Source organism: Erpetoichthys calabaricus, chromosome 11 (assembly GCF_900747795.2).
Source record: "Erpetoichthys calabaricus chromosome 11, fErpCal1.3, whole genome shotgun sequence".
Classification (NCBI taxonomy): Eukaryota; Metazoa; Chordata; class Cladistia; order Polypteriformes; family Polypteridae; genus Erpetoichthys; species Erpetoichthys calabaricus.
The window spans coordinates 42,648,397-42,662,748 of NC_041404.2; the positions used below are offsets into that span (position 1 = coordinate 42,648,397).

General features: G+C 37.5%; 1 protein-coding gene across 46 annotated transcripts in view; it reads right to left on the bottom strand.

Annotated features, from left to right (window-relative positions):
- The window catches only part of LOC114660357 (protocadherin alpha-C2-like), a 480,950-nt gene that overhangs the window by 60,401 nt on the left and 406,197 nt on the right, over positions 1–14,352 (bottom strand). The window contains exon 1 of one of the 46 annotated variants that reach the window (XM_028813018.2): positions 9,791–12,358. The exons of the other annotated variants lie outside the window; for them this stretch is intronic. Within the exon in view, the coding sequence (XP_028668851.1) occupies positions 9,791–12,157 (2,367 nt within the window). The 5' untranslated portion in view covers positions 12,158–12,358. Of the gene's footprint in view, positions 1–9,790; positions 12,359–14,352 lie in introns of those variants that run through there. 46 annotated transcript variants of the gene reach the window in all.

The window sequence follows — 14,352 nt, forward strand, 5'->3', positions numbered from 1 at the left end:
TAGCAGGAGTTGAGAGGATTGATTAACTGAATTGCCAAATCTGTTTAGTGTTTGCTGAACAGACTTTTTTTTTTTTTTTTTTAATTTTTGTTTTCCCCCTTTATCTTACCTACTACAGTGTTTCTGTCATCATATCTGTCGTGCCTGCCTACTGTGCTTTCTTGGTTTTGAAGTGCTTATCTTGTTTAATGAGAGAACCACCCTATGGTGCCATACTTTGTGTGTTACAGCAAATCAAGAATAAATCATTGGATCAATGAACGGATGGATGGATGTCGGGGCAGTGATGTGTGAATTCTGATCCATCCATCCATCCATGTTTAGTCTGCTTAAATGGTAAGTGTCCCCCAAGATGGAATGGCTCCCCATTTACAGAAGGTTCTTTCATTTAACATTTATTTTTATTTGCATTTACAATGTGACTTGCATTGTGCTTATTATAGAAAGACAGATTTTGGCCAAAGTGACTGAACTGAAATAAGTGGGCACGATAATGTATGGATCCATAAAAATTTAGAGATAACAGTAATGTTACAGAAATCAGAAATTAGTGTATAGTGTGATTTTTAAATGCATCTGAGATTTACACTGAAGAAAACACATCTTCTTTCCTGTGTGGAGTTTGTGTGTTCTCCCTGTGTATGCATGGGTTTCCACTGGATACTCTGGCTTCCTTCCACAGTCCAAAGACATTCAGGTTAGCTAAATTAGCAATACTAAATTTCCTTGTTTGCATGTGTCTGTATGTTTACCTTGCAATGCACTGGTCCCAGGGATTGTTTGTGCCTTGCACCCTATGCTTGCCGGGAAGGGTTCCAGCTTCCACACAACACTACTCAGGATATAGTAGGTTGTGAAAATGAATGAATGAATTATTGAAAACAGATCTTTTGTATATGCTTACACACATACATGATCAACTGCTCTCAATTCATTTCATGTTTTTGGAAACCAGTATGAATTTTAGCAACATGATGCCTAGATATTAGAAGGTGACATAGGGTTGCACATTTTAGTGCATGCGAAATGTAGACCCAGTATGCATTACAAAAATTTTGATGACAACAGCCTGTTTAGCTGTTGATGTTACTCCACATCTGACTGTAAACACACAGTATTTACTTTGTAATTGAAGTAAATTTTAATCTACAGAATGTTTTGTTGTAACTGCACATGCAGTTACATACTAAGTTCTGTGAAATACATTGTACTTGGAAATATTAAGATTAAAGTGTGGATAATGAGGACTCAAAAATGAACAAATTTACTGTATTTAAAAAATGTACCTTTTTAATATTTTCAGTGCTTTAAAGTATCATTCAATCACCTGGAACATTGCACTTCTTCCCTCATAAAAGGCCACTTTAGTAATTAAAATTACCTTCATTAGACTTTTAATTCCTAAGGGCTGATTAGGGTCAAAGTGAACAGAGTGAGGCAGAGTGAGAGAAGAGCCTGAGAATTCCTAGAAACGACTGAAAATGCAAGTAGCAACTGCAAGAAAGTGTCTGAAACATCCAGGAGAGGGTGCTAACTGCGTGAAAGCAATTTTTTTTTTTTTGGTTTATCTTCTGTCTGAAAGAGTCATGAAAATAACAGACTATTCACACACCATGTTTCGCTTCCTTTTGTCACAGGGGGAGACAGGAATGAAGATATTCGAGAAACTTTGATTACATGTAATAGAAAAAGAAGGAAAACAGCTGGCTTTCTGCTCTCTTCCTCTGTCACAGACCAGCAGACCTCAAGTGTGAGACTTAAGTGATTTACTTGGGGTAACATTGTTCAAATGTTTTGTTGTAGATTAATCTTGTCATTTTTTTCTGCCACTGTAACTGCCACAGTATGTTTCTTTCCTGCCTGTTGGTATTTGTGCTTTCAATATCTGTCACTTCACTGACATCACAGTTTCTCCTCTAAATCATTACACTCTCCTCTGCTTTTGATATTTTTGACCCATTATTGCTCCAGTTAATTACTCAGTATAAGCCATTTTTAGACAAAGTTAAACTGAAAGTTTCCACCTGTTGTCTATATGTTTTACACATTGAGCAGCCATCATAATGTACAGATTTAATCTTGGATTAAGAAGTACCTGACACTTTTACAAGTAGCTAAAGTATATTCAGTCAACGATTACCCCTGTTTGTGTCTTCTGCTCTATTACATCTAAAACCGTCTTGCTGCCTTCTGTTTTACTCAATAAAATGGACTCCACGATAGCTCTATAAAAATGACTGCTATGGCACCAAGTAATTAGACTTCAGTCTGACTGAGTGTTTCATCCATGTTCATTTTGTGCACCCACAGGTTTTCCCAGCATGTGTGTGTGTGTGTGTGTGTGTGTGTGTGTGTGCGCGCATCCTGCGATGGCCAGGCACCCTGTCCAGAGTTTATTCCTGCCTTGTGCCCTATGCTGGCTGGGATAGACTTCAGTGGCCCCTCACAACCCTGTTCAAGACTACGCCCATTAGGAAATGACTGATTGTGGAACTGCCCTTCAACCAATTAACTCTACCTTGATATCTAAAATTTTCAACTTACTTAATGCAATTCAGCATCACAGGAGGCCAAAGCACAAATGCATAAAGCACACAACAATCATTCCATCAAATAGCTCACTCACACCAACCTCCTTTCCATCTCCAGGACATTTTTGGAACTGGCAATAAACTTGACACACACATTCTAGGGAATGTGGCATGAAAACTGGAGTACCCAAAGGAAAACAAGGCATAGTGATGAAAGTTGACAACTTTAGAAGCAAAAAGATAAGGCACAGGATTCAACCTTGAACTGAAGCAATTTTAAAATTTGTCATGGGTACGTAGTATTATGAAATTATTACTTGCATGTCTTCTCAGAACAATCAACATAAATACAATACCAAAGAAAAGATACACATGCACCCAGTTCTTGAAGTGAGCTGGTACTGCATACTGACATTTCCCCTTTCATGCCTTCTTGTCTTTTGAGTACTAGTAGTTGTATCCATACTTGGCCCCATTATATCAACCCATATTTAAAAAACATTCTACCCTTTCACGGAGTCTGCTGTACTTCCAAGGGTGACCCCACAATCCCCGTTCTCCACTACAGCTTCTGTATATCAGTGTATGCATACGTCCGAGAAGGGGACATCCCCAACCCCTTGTTCTATGGTACAGTGTGTGTATATGGGTGTGCTTCTGTGCCACCAAGGGGGACTATTAAACCCTGCACCCTTCCCCAGCTCTCTTTTCATGCATCGAGTACCACCACTTTGTTTCTACAACCCCCCCCCCCCCAAAAAAAAGTCTTAAAAGTCCAATGTCTTAGTCATTACATCAAATTTCCTACCCTAGATGTAATCTATATTTTAGGTTGGCTGCAGCTTTTCCTCAAATGTATTCCCTGTGCTTAAGAATTTCATTTCAGGACTATACATTTTACTGATACAACTTAAATTAATCCATCCTGGTAAATAAATTTCTAACAGAAAAGTTTGATGCACTTAACTGTAAAATTAATTTTTTCTAGTCAGAATCATTATTTAACATACAGTACTTAAACACATTCCTTTTAAATATAACAAATGATATGAATAAGTCATGAAAACCAGACATAAATTCTAAAAACTACATGTTAAAACACATGATAGCTAGTCATTACTGACAAAGCCTGCAGCTCAACAGTGTCAGAAGCCTAAAATTCTCTTTGTTTCATCTGTTCCACTTTAGATATGCTCTGTTGGCATCACAAACAAAACAGAGAATTGTCAATTGATTTTACTGTTAAAAAAAATACTGACATGCTGTTGTGCAGAGCTAGAGTCAATCCTGGCACAAGACTTAACACTGGGCAGGCTATCAGGCAGATGCAGAGTCAATTCACACCCATTGAACCGATTTTGCATCACCAGCAAAGAAGAAACCTTTGCTTTATGACCAGAAACAAGAGTTCTTAAAGGAATACTCCATCAAAAATTATATTTTTGCTTTGTGTTAATTATCCCGTGTGCTTAGTAGTGATAACCAAAAAAAAAAATGTAATCCCATGTTTTAATGGCGTTTTCTTGTTCAAGGTCCTTTGGTGACCCTATTTTCCCCTTTTATACTCTTTATTGTGCAGACCTTAATAAAGTGTCTGTGATCCCATACACTTAGCACTCTGTGATCAGGTACTTTAGCACTTCTCCTCACTTCCTTTCTACATCTGTTACCTTGGGCAATCAGACAGAATAAAAAAAATAGGCAGGAGTTACATGTATAATTATGTATTATTATTACATGTTTAATGTATTATTGATACAAATGCCTAAAAATATTAAGGAAGTAGAATACTAAGTGAATACTGGCAGACCATACCCTTAGAGCCTAAGCAGCAGTGAATCTTGCGTTCATAGGCAGCTCTCGGCTTATCTTCAGCCGAGTTTACTTTGCTACCACCTAGCCTTTGAATAGAGTATTGAAACAGGACACATGCCTGTCTCCTTATGGCTGCTGAGATTGAGTTGTTTTCATCGTGGTCTTCTCTTTATGACCATCAGGTGGGAGAGGTAAAGGCAAGATGACCAAATTTATACCATTCTTCTGACAAACACAAACCAATGGAGTGTTGAAGTACAGAATGTCCTCCAATTCAAAACCAATCATAAACAACCATACTTTAGCCCAATAGAACTAGTTTATATGTCGCTTCCTGGCCATTTGCCAATGAAAGTGCTTGGATACAACTCGTCTCCCAATTGCTTTGTTTAGTCAGTTTATGGTCTTCCTGCTGTGAATGGCTTAGAGGCTCTAAGTCCAAACACAGTCACACTTGCCAAGCTGGCCTGATGCTCATTCCTTTTACCAAAAATTCCTCGTCCTGAGTCAAAACACTGGGGAGTTTGGTTAGGTAAACATCAAAGCACTGTTGTTCTCATTATTGAAATAAAACGTGCCTCCTTAAACACTAAAAATTACTTTTACTTTCCCTAGTTTGCAAATAAAGACTATAGATACGACATGGGATGGATGGGCATCCCGGCCAGAATAGGGGATGGTTCCTTACCCGGACGGGAGACTCCTAACAGGCATATAGGCATCCTGGCAGGGGAGCAAGAAGAGATCAGACCCGGAAAGGAAGCATGGAAAAGCATGGACTGACAGCTCGATAAAAAAAAATATGTCACTGGGGGGTTATTTCTCCCCCAGTACGCTAGATGGGTCACACGGAAGACTTTTATAACAGGGTGTTTGTCTCCCTACAGCGCCCTCTTATGGCTCCCAGTGCCCCAGCAGGGCTGCTCTGCCAGACTAAATCTCCTGGCATGCCCTACTTATTTGCCACTGGGCACAGATATCCAGGGCTGCTGCCATCTAGTGTGCTGGGGAAGTAAAAACCACTCGGCAACATTTCTTTTCATTGGGTTGTCCGTCCATGCTTTTCCATGCATCCTTCCTAGTCCTCCCCCAGCCAGGATGCCTATATGCTTGTTAGGAGTCTCCCGTCTGGGTAAGGAAACCTCCCCTCTTCTGGCTGGGATGCCCATCCAGCCCATGTGGCATCTAAAAGATAAAGTATTTATATGTTAGAAATCACACCACCACACATGAAGAACAGAAATAAAAACATTTCTGATAAACCGGCCAACATCAAACAATATGAAAAACTTCTATGGGGGAAAAAAACTGTTCTCCATGTGTCACATAATCCATATGTTGAGTGATCCTTTTGTATGCTCAGAAAGTGCAAATCACATGCATTTTTTTCTTAAAATATTGCTAAATACCTCTGGAAAATGAAAGTAATCCATAAACGGGACACCTGTTCACATGGGATTGTGATTTTAAATTAGAGATAGGACTTTTGACCAGTGAATGAGAGGGAGAGGGAGAGGTGGATCTTCAATTCAAAAGAGCATAGGTGGACTAATTGAGAAGTTGATATTGCAGAAAGAAAAGAGCAGCAACATCTGCTGATTGTGAAACAAATTGCAGAAGCTGACAGGAAGAAGAAGAATGATAGCTGCAGCATTTGCTGGGCATCAAGCACATGCAGCATGGAAACCTCCTGGTATTTGTGACCTGCCGGGGCTGGAACCTTGATCCTTGGAGGACCAGAGGTTTGCTTGCTTTCTTGTTTGATGATATTTTACCAAAATGCATGTGGTTTGCTCATTTTGAGCATACAGTTGGATGACTAGACAGAAATGGTTTTATCTCCGTTCCCCATTAGAACATGGGATTAAACTTTTTTTTCTTGGCCATCACTATAAAAACCACATGGGGTAAGCAATTTACAAAAAAATATAATTATTATGTGGTTTATTCTTATAAATGTACACACTGGAGCACATGATAAATGGGTCACCTGTACATAGAAGACACCCCAGTTGGAAATCCAAGCAGTGCAATTCATCCATGTTTTCTGCTTCAATTTAGTGCAATCAAAATAGATGGGATAAAATGTAATTCTTATTTCAAAACATAACACAATTTTATCCCTTTTTTTCATATTTTAAAGATCATTAAATTGATCAGTTTGTTCATCCATACTGTCATTCTGACAAATTATTTGCCCTTTCCTCTCAGTGTTGATTTATATGTTTATCGATGCATTATTTTATGCATCCAGAACTAATATTATGTTAATTACTTTGAAAAGCATTTCCTTCAATGAACATTATGAATCTGTGTAGAAGGAAATCAAGATTAATTGAGTGAGCAAGCAGTAGCTACCAGCTAAACCATTACATAATTATGTAAATGCTAAAGGACACAACACTCGTCCATTAAGAACAGCTGACATTGCAATCATAGTGAAAGCAAAAGGTTGCTCTCATTGTGAGTGTGTCTGTGTAGGTTCAAAGCTTTTATTTAGACATGCGTACACAAGAAAACATGACATTTTCTATCTCAGTTGCATAGATAATAGACAAACACACAGACACACACAAATAATTAACAAATAGATGTGCCCCGGTTTCCTCCCACAGTCCAAAGACATTCAGGTTAGATGCATCGGTGATCCTAAAAATTGTCCCTGGTGTGTGTGTGTGCCCTGCAGTGGGCTGGCGCCCTGCCCAGGGTTTGTTCGTTCTTTGCGCCCTGTGCTGGCTGGGATTGGCTTCAGCAGACCCCTGTAACCCTGTGTTAGGATATAGCGGGTTGGATAATGGATGGATGTAAGACAGGTTCATACACAAAAATTCTAAAATTTTTAAATCATGTAAAAAGTTACTTTTGTTAACTACTTCTGCAGTTTGAGAATGCATTTTTACCTAAAATGGTTATATGACCATATAAAAATCTCTACACTTTTGGAAATATTTACTACAGTATTTCTGATATTCCCTATTAGAAAGACATATGGCACTGAGAAGAAATACATTTTTAAAGCAATTTGTGTGGGTCTTTAAAGCAACTCTCCTCCATGATTTACTGTAGTTTTTGGTGTAATGGGTGTCTGTCTACAGTTAAGATAATTTCCCTTTTTTTAACAAATACTTATCAAATCAGCTATGTCCGCTCCAATAACCAATAACTTTAGCTGCATGTTTAGTAATCTTATGGATTTTTTTTTTTTTTTAATTTTGATTCATCAGAAACCTAAACCAGGCAATGAAGCTGAAAGTGATGACAGACTCAGATAAAAGGACATTAATTCCTTGTTCACTTTAAATAGTCAGTGTACAGAGGAGAAATATTTGATATATTTATTAATATTCCAATTAAGAATAGTATCTAGGATAGCTAATGTCACATATCATTTATGTACAGTGTTAGGAGCTGATAGTCTATGGGTCACTGCATTGAGCACATTAGACAAACATTCACTCCCATAAACTGAGGAAGTGCATGGTCAAGATGAAAATTATTTTAATAAACTGAACAGCACTACAAGTTGCTTTATAGGTACAGCTTACTAAGGCAACACAGTATTCAGCAGTGAGGATTGAATTTGTAGTCATAAAATTTTGAATTGAACCACCAGAAGGCCTCATGATTTCAAAAATCAAGTTTCTGTACTTTATGAACACTAACCCAAAATAGTTTACACGCACAGTACTATAGCATCTAACTACACAGATACAGGTAAGTTAAATACCCTGCATGGACTTACATAACGAGTCAGTGGTGAAGTGCAAACGGAGACTCTTATGCCTTTCATTTCTCATATTTATTGTAAAGAGAATTTCATATTGTAAATCTGCTACTGATAAAATCAATGTTATATAAAAGTCAATGTAAAATGCTGATTTCTTTCTTTTACAATGAATATTCCAATACTATATTTCTATATTCTTAAGTGATTTTAAAAATAATTGAGTACCTGTGTGCTTGGAGATGGAAACTGTATCACATAAAATTTTGATCAAGAGTATTAAACAAAAAGCATTTAAATTGCAGTTTATACATAAGTCTGTAAATACTACCCAAGAAGTAAAGGAAGTTATTTACAAGTTATTGAAAGACCACATCAGCCTGATAAAGATTTTAAAAATGCCTAATTTAAAAGGCAGAAACACAAAGATTGTTAGGATCTCAATCATCAGATCTGCCTCTGTTTGTACTTTATTAGATATATCTGTGCCTGTATTTTTTCAGTGTGGAAATTACCTTTACCTACAGTATTTTATCTTTTCTTGTTTTTAACACTTTTTTTTTTTATTTGTTGTGGCACTCTAATTAAAGACATATATAATATGGGAACTACCAGAGGGAGACAATTTGGGAGCAGGTTTTTCTTCAGAGGCATTTCCAATTGAAAACAAAAGAAAGCATAATTACCTATTACTATATTAATCTAACCAAACTTCAACACCAATTACATTCTTCAATATAATAATTGCATACTGGCTGTGTGGTACATTGTAGAACCATTACTTGACAAGGAACCATTTAATTCTGTGAAGGGGTCTTTGCATATGAAATTGGTTCTTTGGGCTTTAAAATGGTTCATAATTTGTGGAATAAACAGAACTATGTGATGTACACTCTTAAAAATAAAGGTGCCAAAATGGTTCTTTAGAGCAATGCCATAGGGGAACTAATTTTGGTTCCCAAAAGACCCATTCACATGAAGGCCCCAGAAAGAACCTTTTATTTATTTAGATCTGTTACAGGCTCCACACAGTAAATAACCCATAAATTTGTGAAATACCAATGGCTTATGATTTTAAAAAGGCTCTCATTGCACACATTCAGTAACACAGGCTGAGTTCAGGTTTTCTTAATCTGTTACTGTCCTGAAGCCCAGCATACATTTTTTTTTATTAGGAAGTTTTTAAAGCACAAAGAACCAGCTTCGTCTGCAAAATATATTTTCAGAATGAAATGGTGCTAGGTGAAGCAATGGAGCTTCAAGGAACCACACATCATAGTAAAGAACCATATAGTGCCATTAAAGAACCAGGATTTTTAAGATTGTAAGCTACCAAGCAGGATAAAACAGATCAAAATAGCGGAACTCAGTCATTATGATTGTATGCAACAAGAATCCTTTTAATATCAGACTATTCCTGTTATGGATTTAAACAAATTGGAGCTTTTGTGTGAATTGTTCTTTTGAGAGCCAAAATGGTTCCCCTGTGTCATCACTATGAAGAACCTCTTTGGCACCCTTACTTTTTAAGAGCTGTATATATTTACAGCAGAGACAGCCATAAACCCATTTGCCACATTTGAACATCAAACATGCACATTATTTGGAAATCCTTTCTAACAACTGCACCTTGAAAATCAAATGCAAGGTTTTCCCCAAATTTGTAGAAAGTATTTAAAATGAATGCTAGAAACTTATTAGCTCTTTTTTTTTTTCTTACCTCAAAGCTGAAAGCTTTCTGATTGCCAGGCCATTTGGATGATTTACAGGAACCTGTCCCATTTATGACAAGCTCCCCATTTGGAACTGTATTAAAAAGTAAAATGTCACTCCCTCTGTCTGCAGTTAAACACGTGTCATAGCGTTGCTTCTGTAAATTAACCAAAGTTCCATCTGGATAAGAAGAAACTATGTGTGTCCCATATGAATGGTAAGAGTCATCCCTCTTGTGGCACTTTATCAGGATAAAAGCAAACAGTGTTGTGAGAAATATTACTGACACCACCACAATCGAGATCAGCAAATACAGATTAAAACTTGAAAAATTGTCTTCCTTTCTAGAAGGCTGTCTAAAGTCTGAAAGTGGCTCTGAGGCACTATCAACCACTAGTACAGTGAGGGTTGTGGTGGTCGATAATGCAGGTTCTCCATTATCTTTAACTTCAATAACTAGTTCTTGCTGTTTGGAGTCTTCTTCACGCAAAAGTCGCTTTGTCCTAATTTCCCCAGTGTTTCTGTTGATGCCAAAGAGACCAGTAACACTGTCTTCAATTATGTAGTGGGATAGCAAGGCATTATATCCAGCGTCTGCATCATAGGCCCGTATCCTAGTAACTAAATATCCAGCTTCAGCAGAGTATGGGATACTCTCACTACGGTGTTCTCCACCATTGGCAAAACTCGGCAGCATCACAGGGGCGTTGTCATTTACATCCAGGATGTACACATGCACAGTCACATTCCCGTTAAGTGATGGAGAACCGCCATCCTTAGCAATGACATTAAAGTGAAACGTTTTTACCTGTTCATAATCAAAAGATTGAACTGAGCGGATGTCTCCAGTGGCAGAATTCACGCTAACCAAGGTAGATACTGGGACACCCTGCGAAGTCTCTTCCATTAAGGCATATGTTACTTGACCATTTTCACCAAGATCAGGGTCAGTGGAGGAAATGGTGATTATGGTGGACCCTGGTGGGCTGTTTTCATTCAGATATGCAGTAAGAACTGGTTTGGGGAACACCGGCGCATTGTCGTTAACATCTGCTATGTATATGGTGACAACAAAATTGGTTGAAAGTGACGGAGAACCGTCATCACTTGCTGTAATGGAAACGTTATATTCCGGTGCCGTTTCACGGTCCAGGGGTTCATTTGTAGTTAACGTATAATAGTTGTGATGAGATGGGCGTAACGTAAATGGGGTTTTCCCCGTGATGTAACATCGTACAATTCCGTTTTTGCCGCTGTCCTTATCCCACACTGTAAGAAGCGCAACCACGGTGCCTGTTTGCGTATTCTCCATGACGGTGCTGGTGAGGGAGGACACAGTAATTTCTGGAGCATTGTCGTTAACATCTATTACCTCTACTATTACTTTACAATGTGCCACCATTGGTATTTGGCCTCTATCTTCAGCCTGAACATGAAACTCATATGTATTTGTTTCTTCAAAATCCAATGTTCCCCTAAGATAAATTTCTCCTGTACGAGAATCAATATCAAATGTATCAAAAATAGTTTTTGGTGACATTTTACTAAACAAATACTTAACTTCCCCGTTCAAACCTTCATCCGCATCCGTAGCGTTCAACCTCATTATTACAGTTTTCTCAGGTGTATTTTCATACACTGAAGCTTTATAGAGAGACTGTGTGAACACAGGAGCATTGTCGTTTGTGTCTAGTACTTCAACAATTATGAGTACGGTTCCAGATTTGGATGGTTTGCCTCCATCAAAAGCTGTTAACACTAAATGGATGTCCGGTTCCTTTTCTCGATCTAAAGCCTTTTTTAGCAACAACTCAATTGATTTACCTTTATCAGAAGAAGTCTGTACATCTACGTTAAAGAAGTCATTAGTGCTCAGAGTATAGGATTTAAGAGAGTTTGTACCCACGTCTGGATCAGAGGCACTTTCCAAGGGAAAACGGGCTCCCGGGATGGCTGATTCTGCAATGCTCAGAGTTAATGTTTCCAGGGGAAAGGATGGTGCATTGTCGTTGATATCCACAACAGTGATCTCCACCCGATATAAATGCAAAGGGTTGTGCACGATAGCTTCTATGTGTATGACGCAGGTGTCAGTGTTCGGGCACAGCTCCTCCCTGTCGATCCTTTCGCTAATAAATAAAATTCCTGTTTTGGTATTTACATCCAAATAGCGTTTCTTCATATTACGTCTCGGTGCAATCCCAAAACTACGGGCTTCAAAGTCGCGAATGTCTAGTTCCAGATCCTTTGCTAAATTTCCAACAAAAGTGCCCGGATCTGCTTCTTCTGGAATCGAGTATGAAATCTGTCCGATAGCCAGGTCCAAAAGGCAACAGAACAACAGAGAATGAAAAAATCCCTCCCGGTTTGCCATTGATTACAATGAAAGTAAAGCTGAAATCCAAAGGTTAAAAAAAAAAAAAAAACCTTCCCGTTGAAAGCAGTTTAATGTAATCGATTATTGGGAGGTCGAGTCGCTGAGCTCCTGTCCTTCCTGTATTTTATTTATTTTGTTTTTCTTCTCCTTTTTATGAGCCTTCTGGGACAACTGCGTTTTCATCCTGAAGGTGGGCCACGGTACTGTGCAACATGACTGTATCAACATTATAAGAGAGCAGCGACATCTAATGTTAGAAAGGAGAACTGCACTCCCTCTAACAGACTTACAGAACCAAAACATTGTTCTTTGAGATTGTTAATTACTGGTAGTACTTCATTAAGTGTCACCCTAATTATAATATGTTTCATTTTAATTTTACTTTCTTCTTAAATAAAGTTATTTAATTATGAAACTAAATATTCATAGATATCATGGGAAATTAATTTTGCTTCATTTGAACATTAGATAAACCAAATTTGCTAGGTTTCTTTATATTTCCTTTTCGTGACTATTTTATTAGTATACGTTTAAATCTTTCATGAAACCTCAGAAGTTTAAAAGATATTTTTATTACCGCGAAAATGCTATTAGTGTACAGTTCAAACAAAAATATAAATAAAGTGAAATATATAAGAAAATGAATTAATAACACGCATATTTGAAAAAAATATCTGTTAACATATTTGCTATTTCAAAAAAGCAGAGAGTATGACGTGGTAATAATAATGATAGCAATATTGGAAAACTGGTGTAAACTGTGATCTAAAATAAAGCCTCTAATTCATTAATTCCATTTTTAAACTAATGTTGGTATCTATTATTATAGTAGGTTTTAAATTCTCTAAAATTGGAATAAGGGAAAGCACAGTGGCATAGTGGTTGGTGCTCTCATGCAGATCTAACCAAATAAACATGCCAGAGTGATTATTCAAAGATGTATCATAGGGGGAACATTTTTGTTTCCCTAAAAGACTATCCATAGCAAGGTTTCATTTTTTTCATTTAGATTTCTGACAGGCTCCATAAATAACAATGAACAGATGATAACAGACCTGTGAAATACCAAAAGGTTCCTGATTTTAAAATGACTGTTGCTTTATACAATAACACATAGTTGAATTTCCAATTGTCCTTATCTGTTGTATCCTTCAAGGTAGGCTTCAGTAAGGATTTCTATATTGTCCACATATTGGGCATCTTTTCAAAGCCCCCAAAAATATTTAAAACACAAATAACTCTTCACACAATGAAATGATTATTTCTTAAGCAATGACCCTATGAGGAAACACACACCCCAGTAAAGTGCTATTTTGGAACCATTATTTTTAAGAGAGTGGGCTCAAAATCTGTAGCACTTCATCATCGCTGTGGAGTCTGCATCATCTGTACTGTGTTTTCTCTCTCTCTAGCTTGCAAATGTCTTTTGTGATTTCAGATATGCCTGTTAGTGTGGTATATAATGAGCTCTGTCTTTGGATTGTCCAGCCTTGGCTCCTGATACTGCTAGAACAGGTCCTGATCCACTTGACCCTGAACTGAATTAAGAGGGTTATACATTGATATGTTATATGATATGAAAATTGAGACTTAAATTTCTGACTGATAAAACTGACAAGTTATTTTTTTTAGACACAGAATCTCTTCAGGTGAGCCAGGACCATACTACTGGAATGGAGTTAACTGATTGGAAATGCATTGTCAATGTCTCATAAGTGGCAGCACAAAATGACTTGAGGAGTGTGAAGACATTGTGAGTTTAAGGCTAAATTAAGTGTAGATTGGGATCTGTTCAGAATACAGTATTTGCCAAGGAATGAACAGAAATAAATACTAAAAGAAGTCAATTGTCTATTTCTTGCTTCAGTAAACCTATAGCCATAGTCTCCTACTTCAGAGGGCTTACAGAAGTGTTTGTCTTGAAGATGTTGAACTATGGAGAGGCTTGGAACTATTCCATGGAGAGCTTGAATTCAGTCATTATATCCAGTTGTAAGAATGGCAAGTTATAAAGCAGACAGATCCTTCTTGACTGAGTTTCAAATGGACATCTTAAATGTGTTCCTTGCTGATTCTCTGTTTATTTTACTGTTTTAAAATAATGGGTGCTGTATGTTGTGGGACCAGCAATGTGATGAGCACTGGTGATAGGAGATAAACCTTGTCAGTAGAAAAATCCCACAGTGAAAATG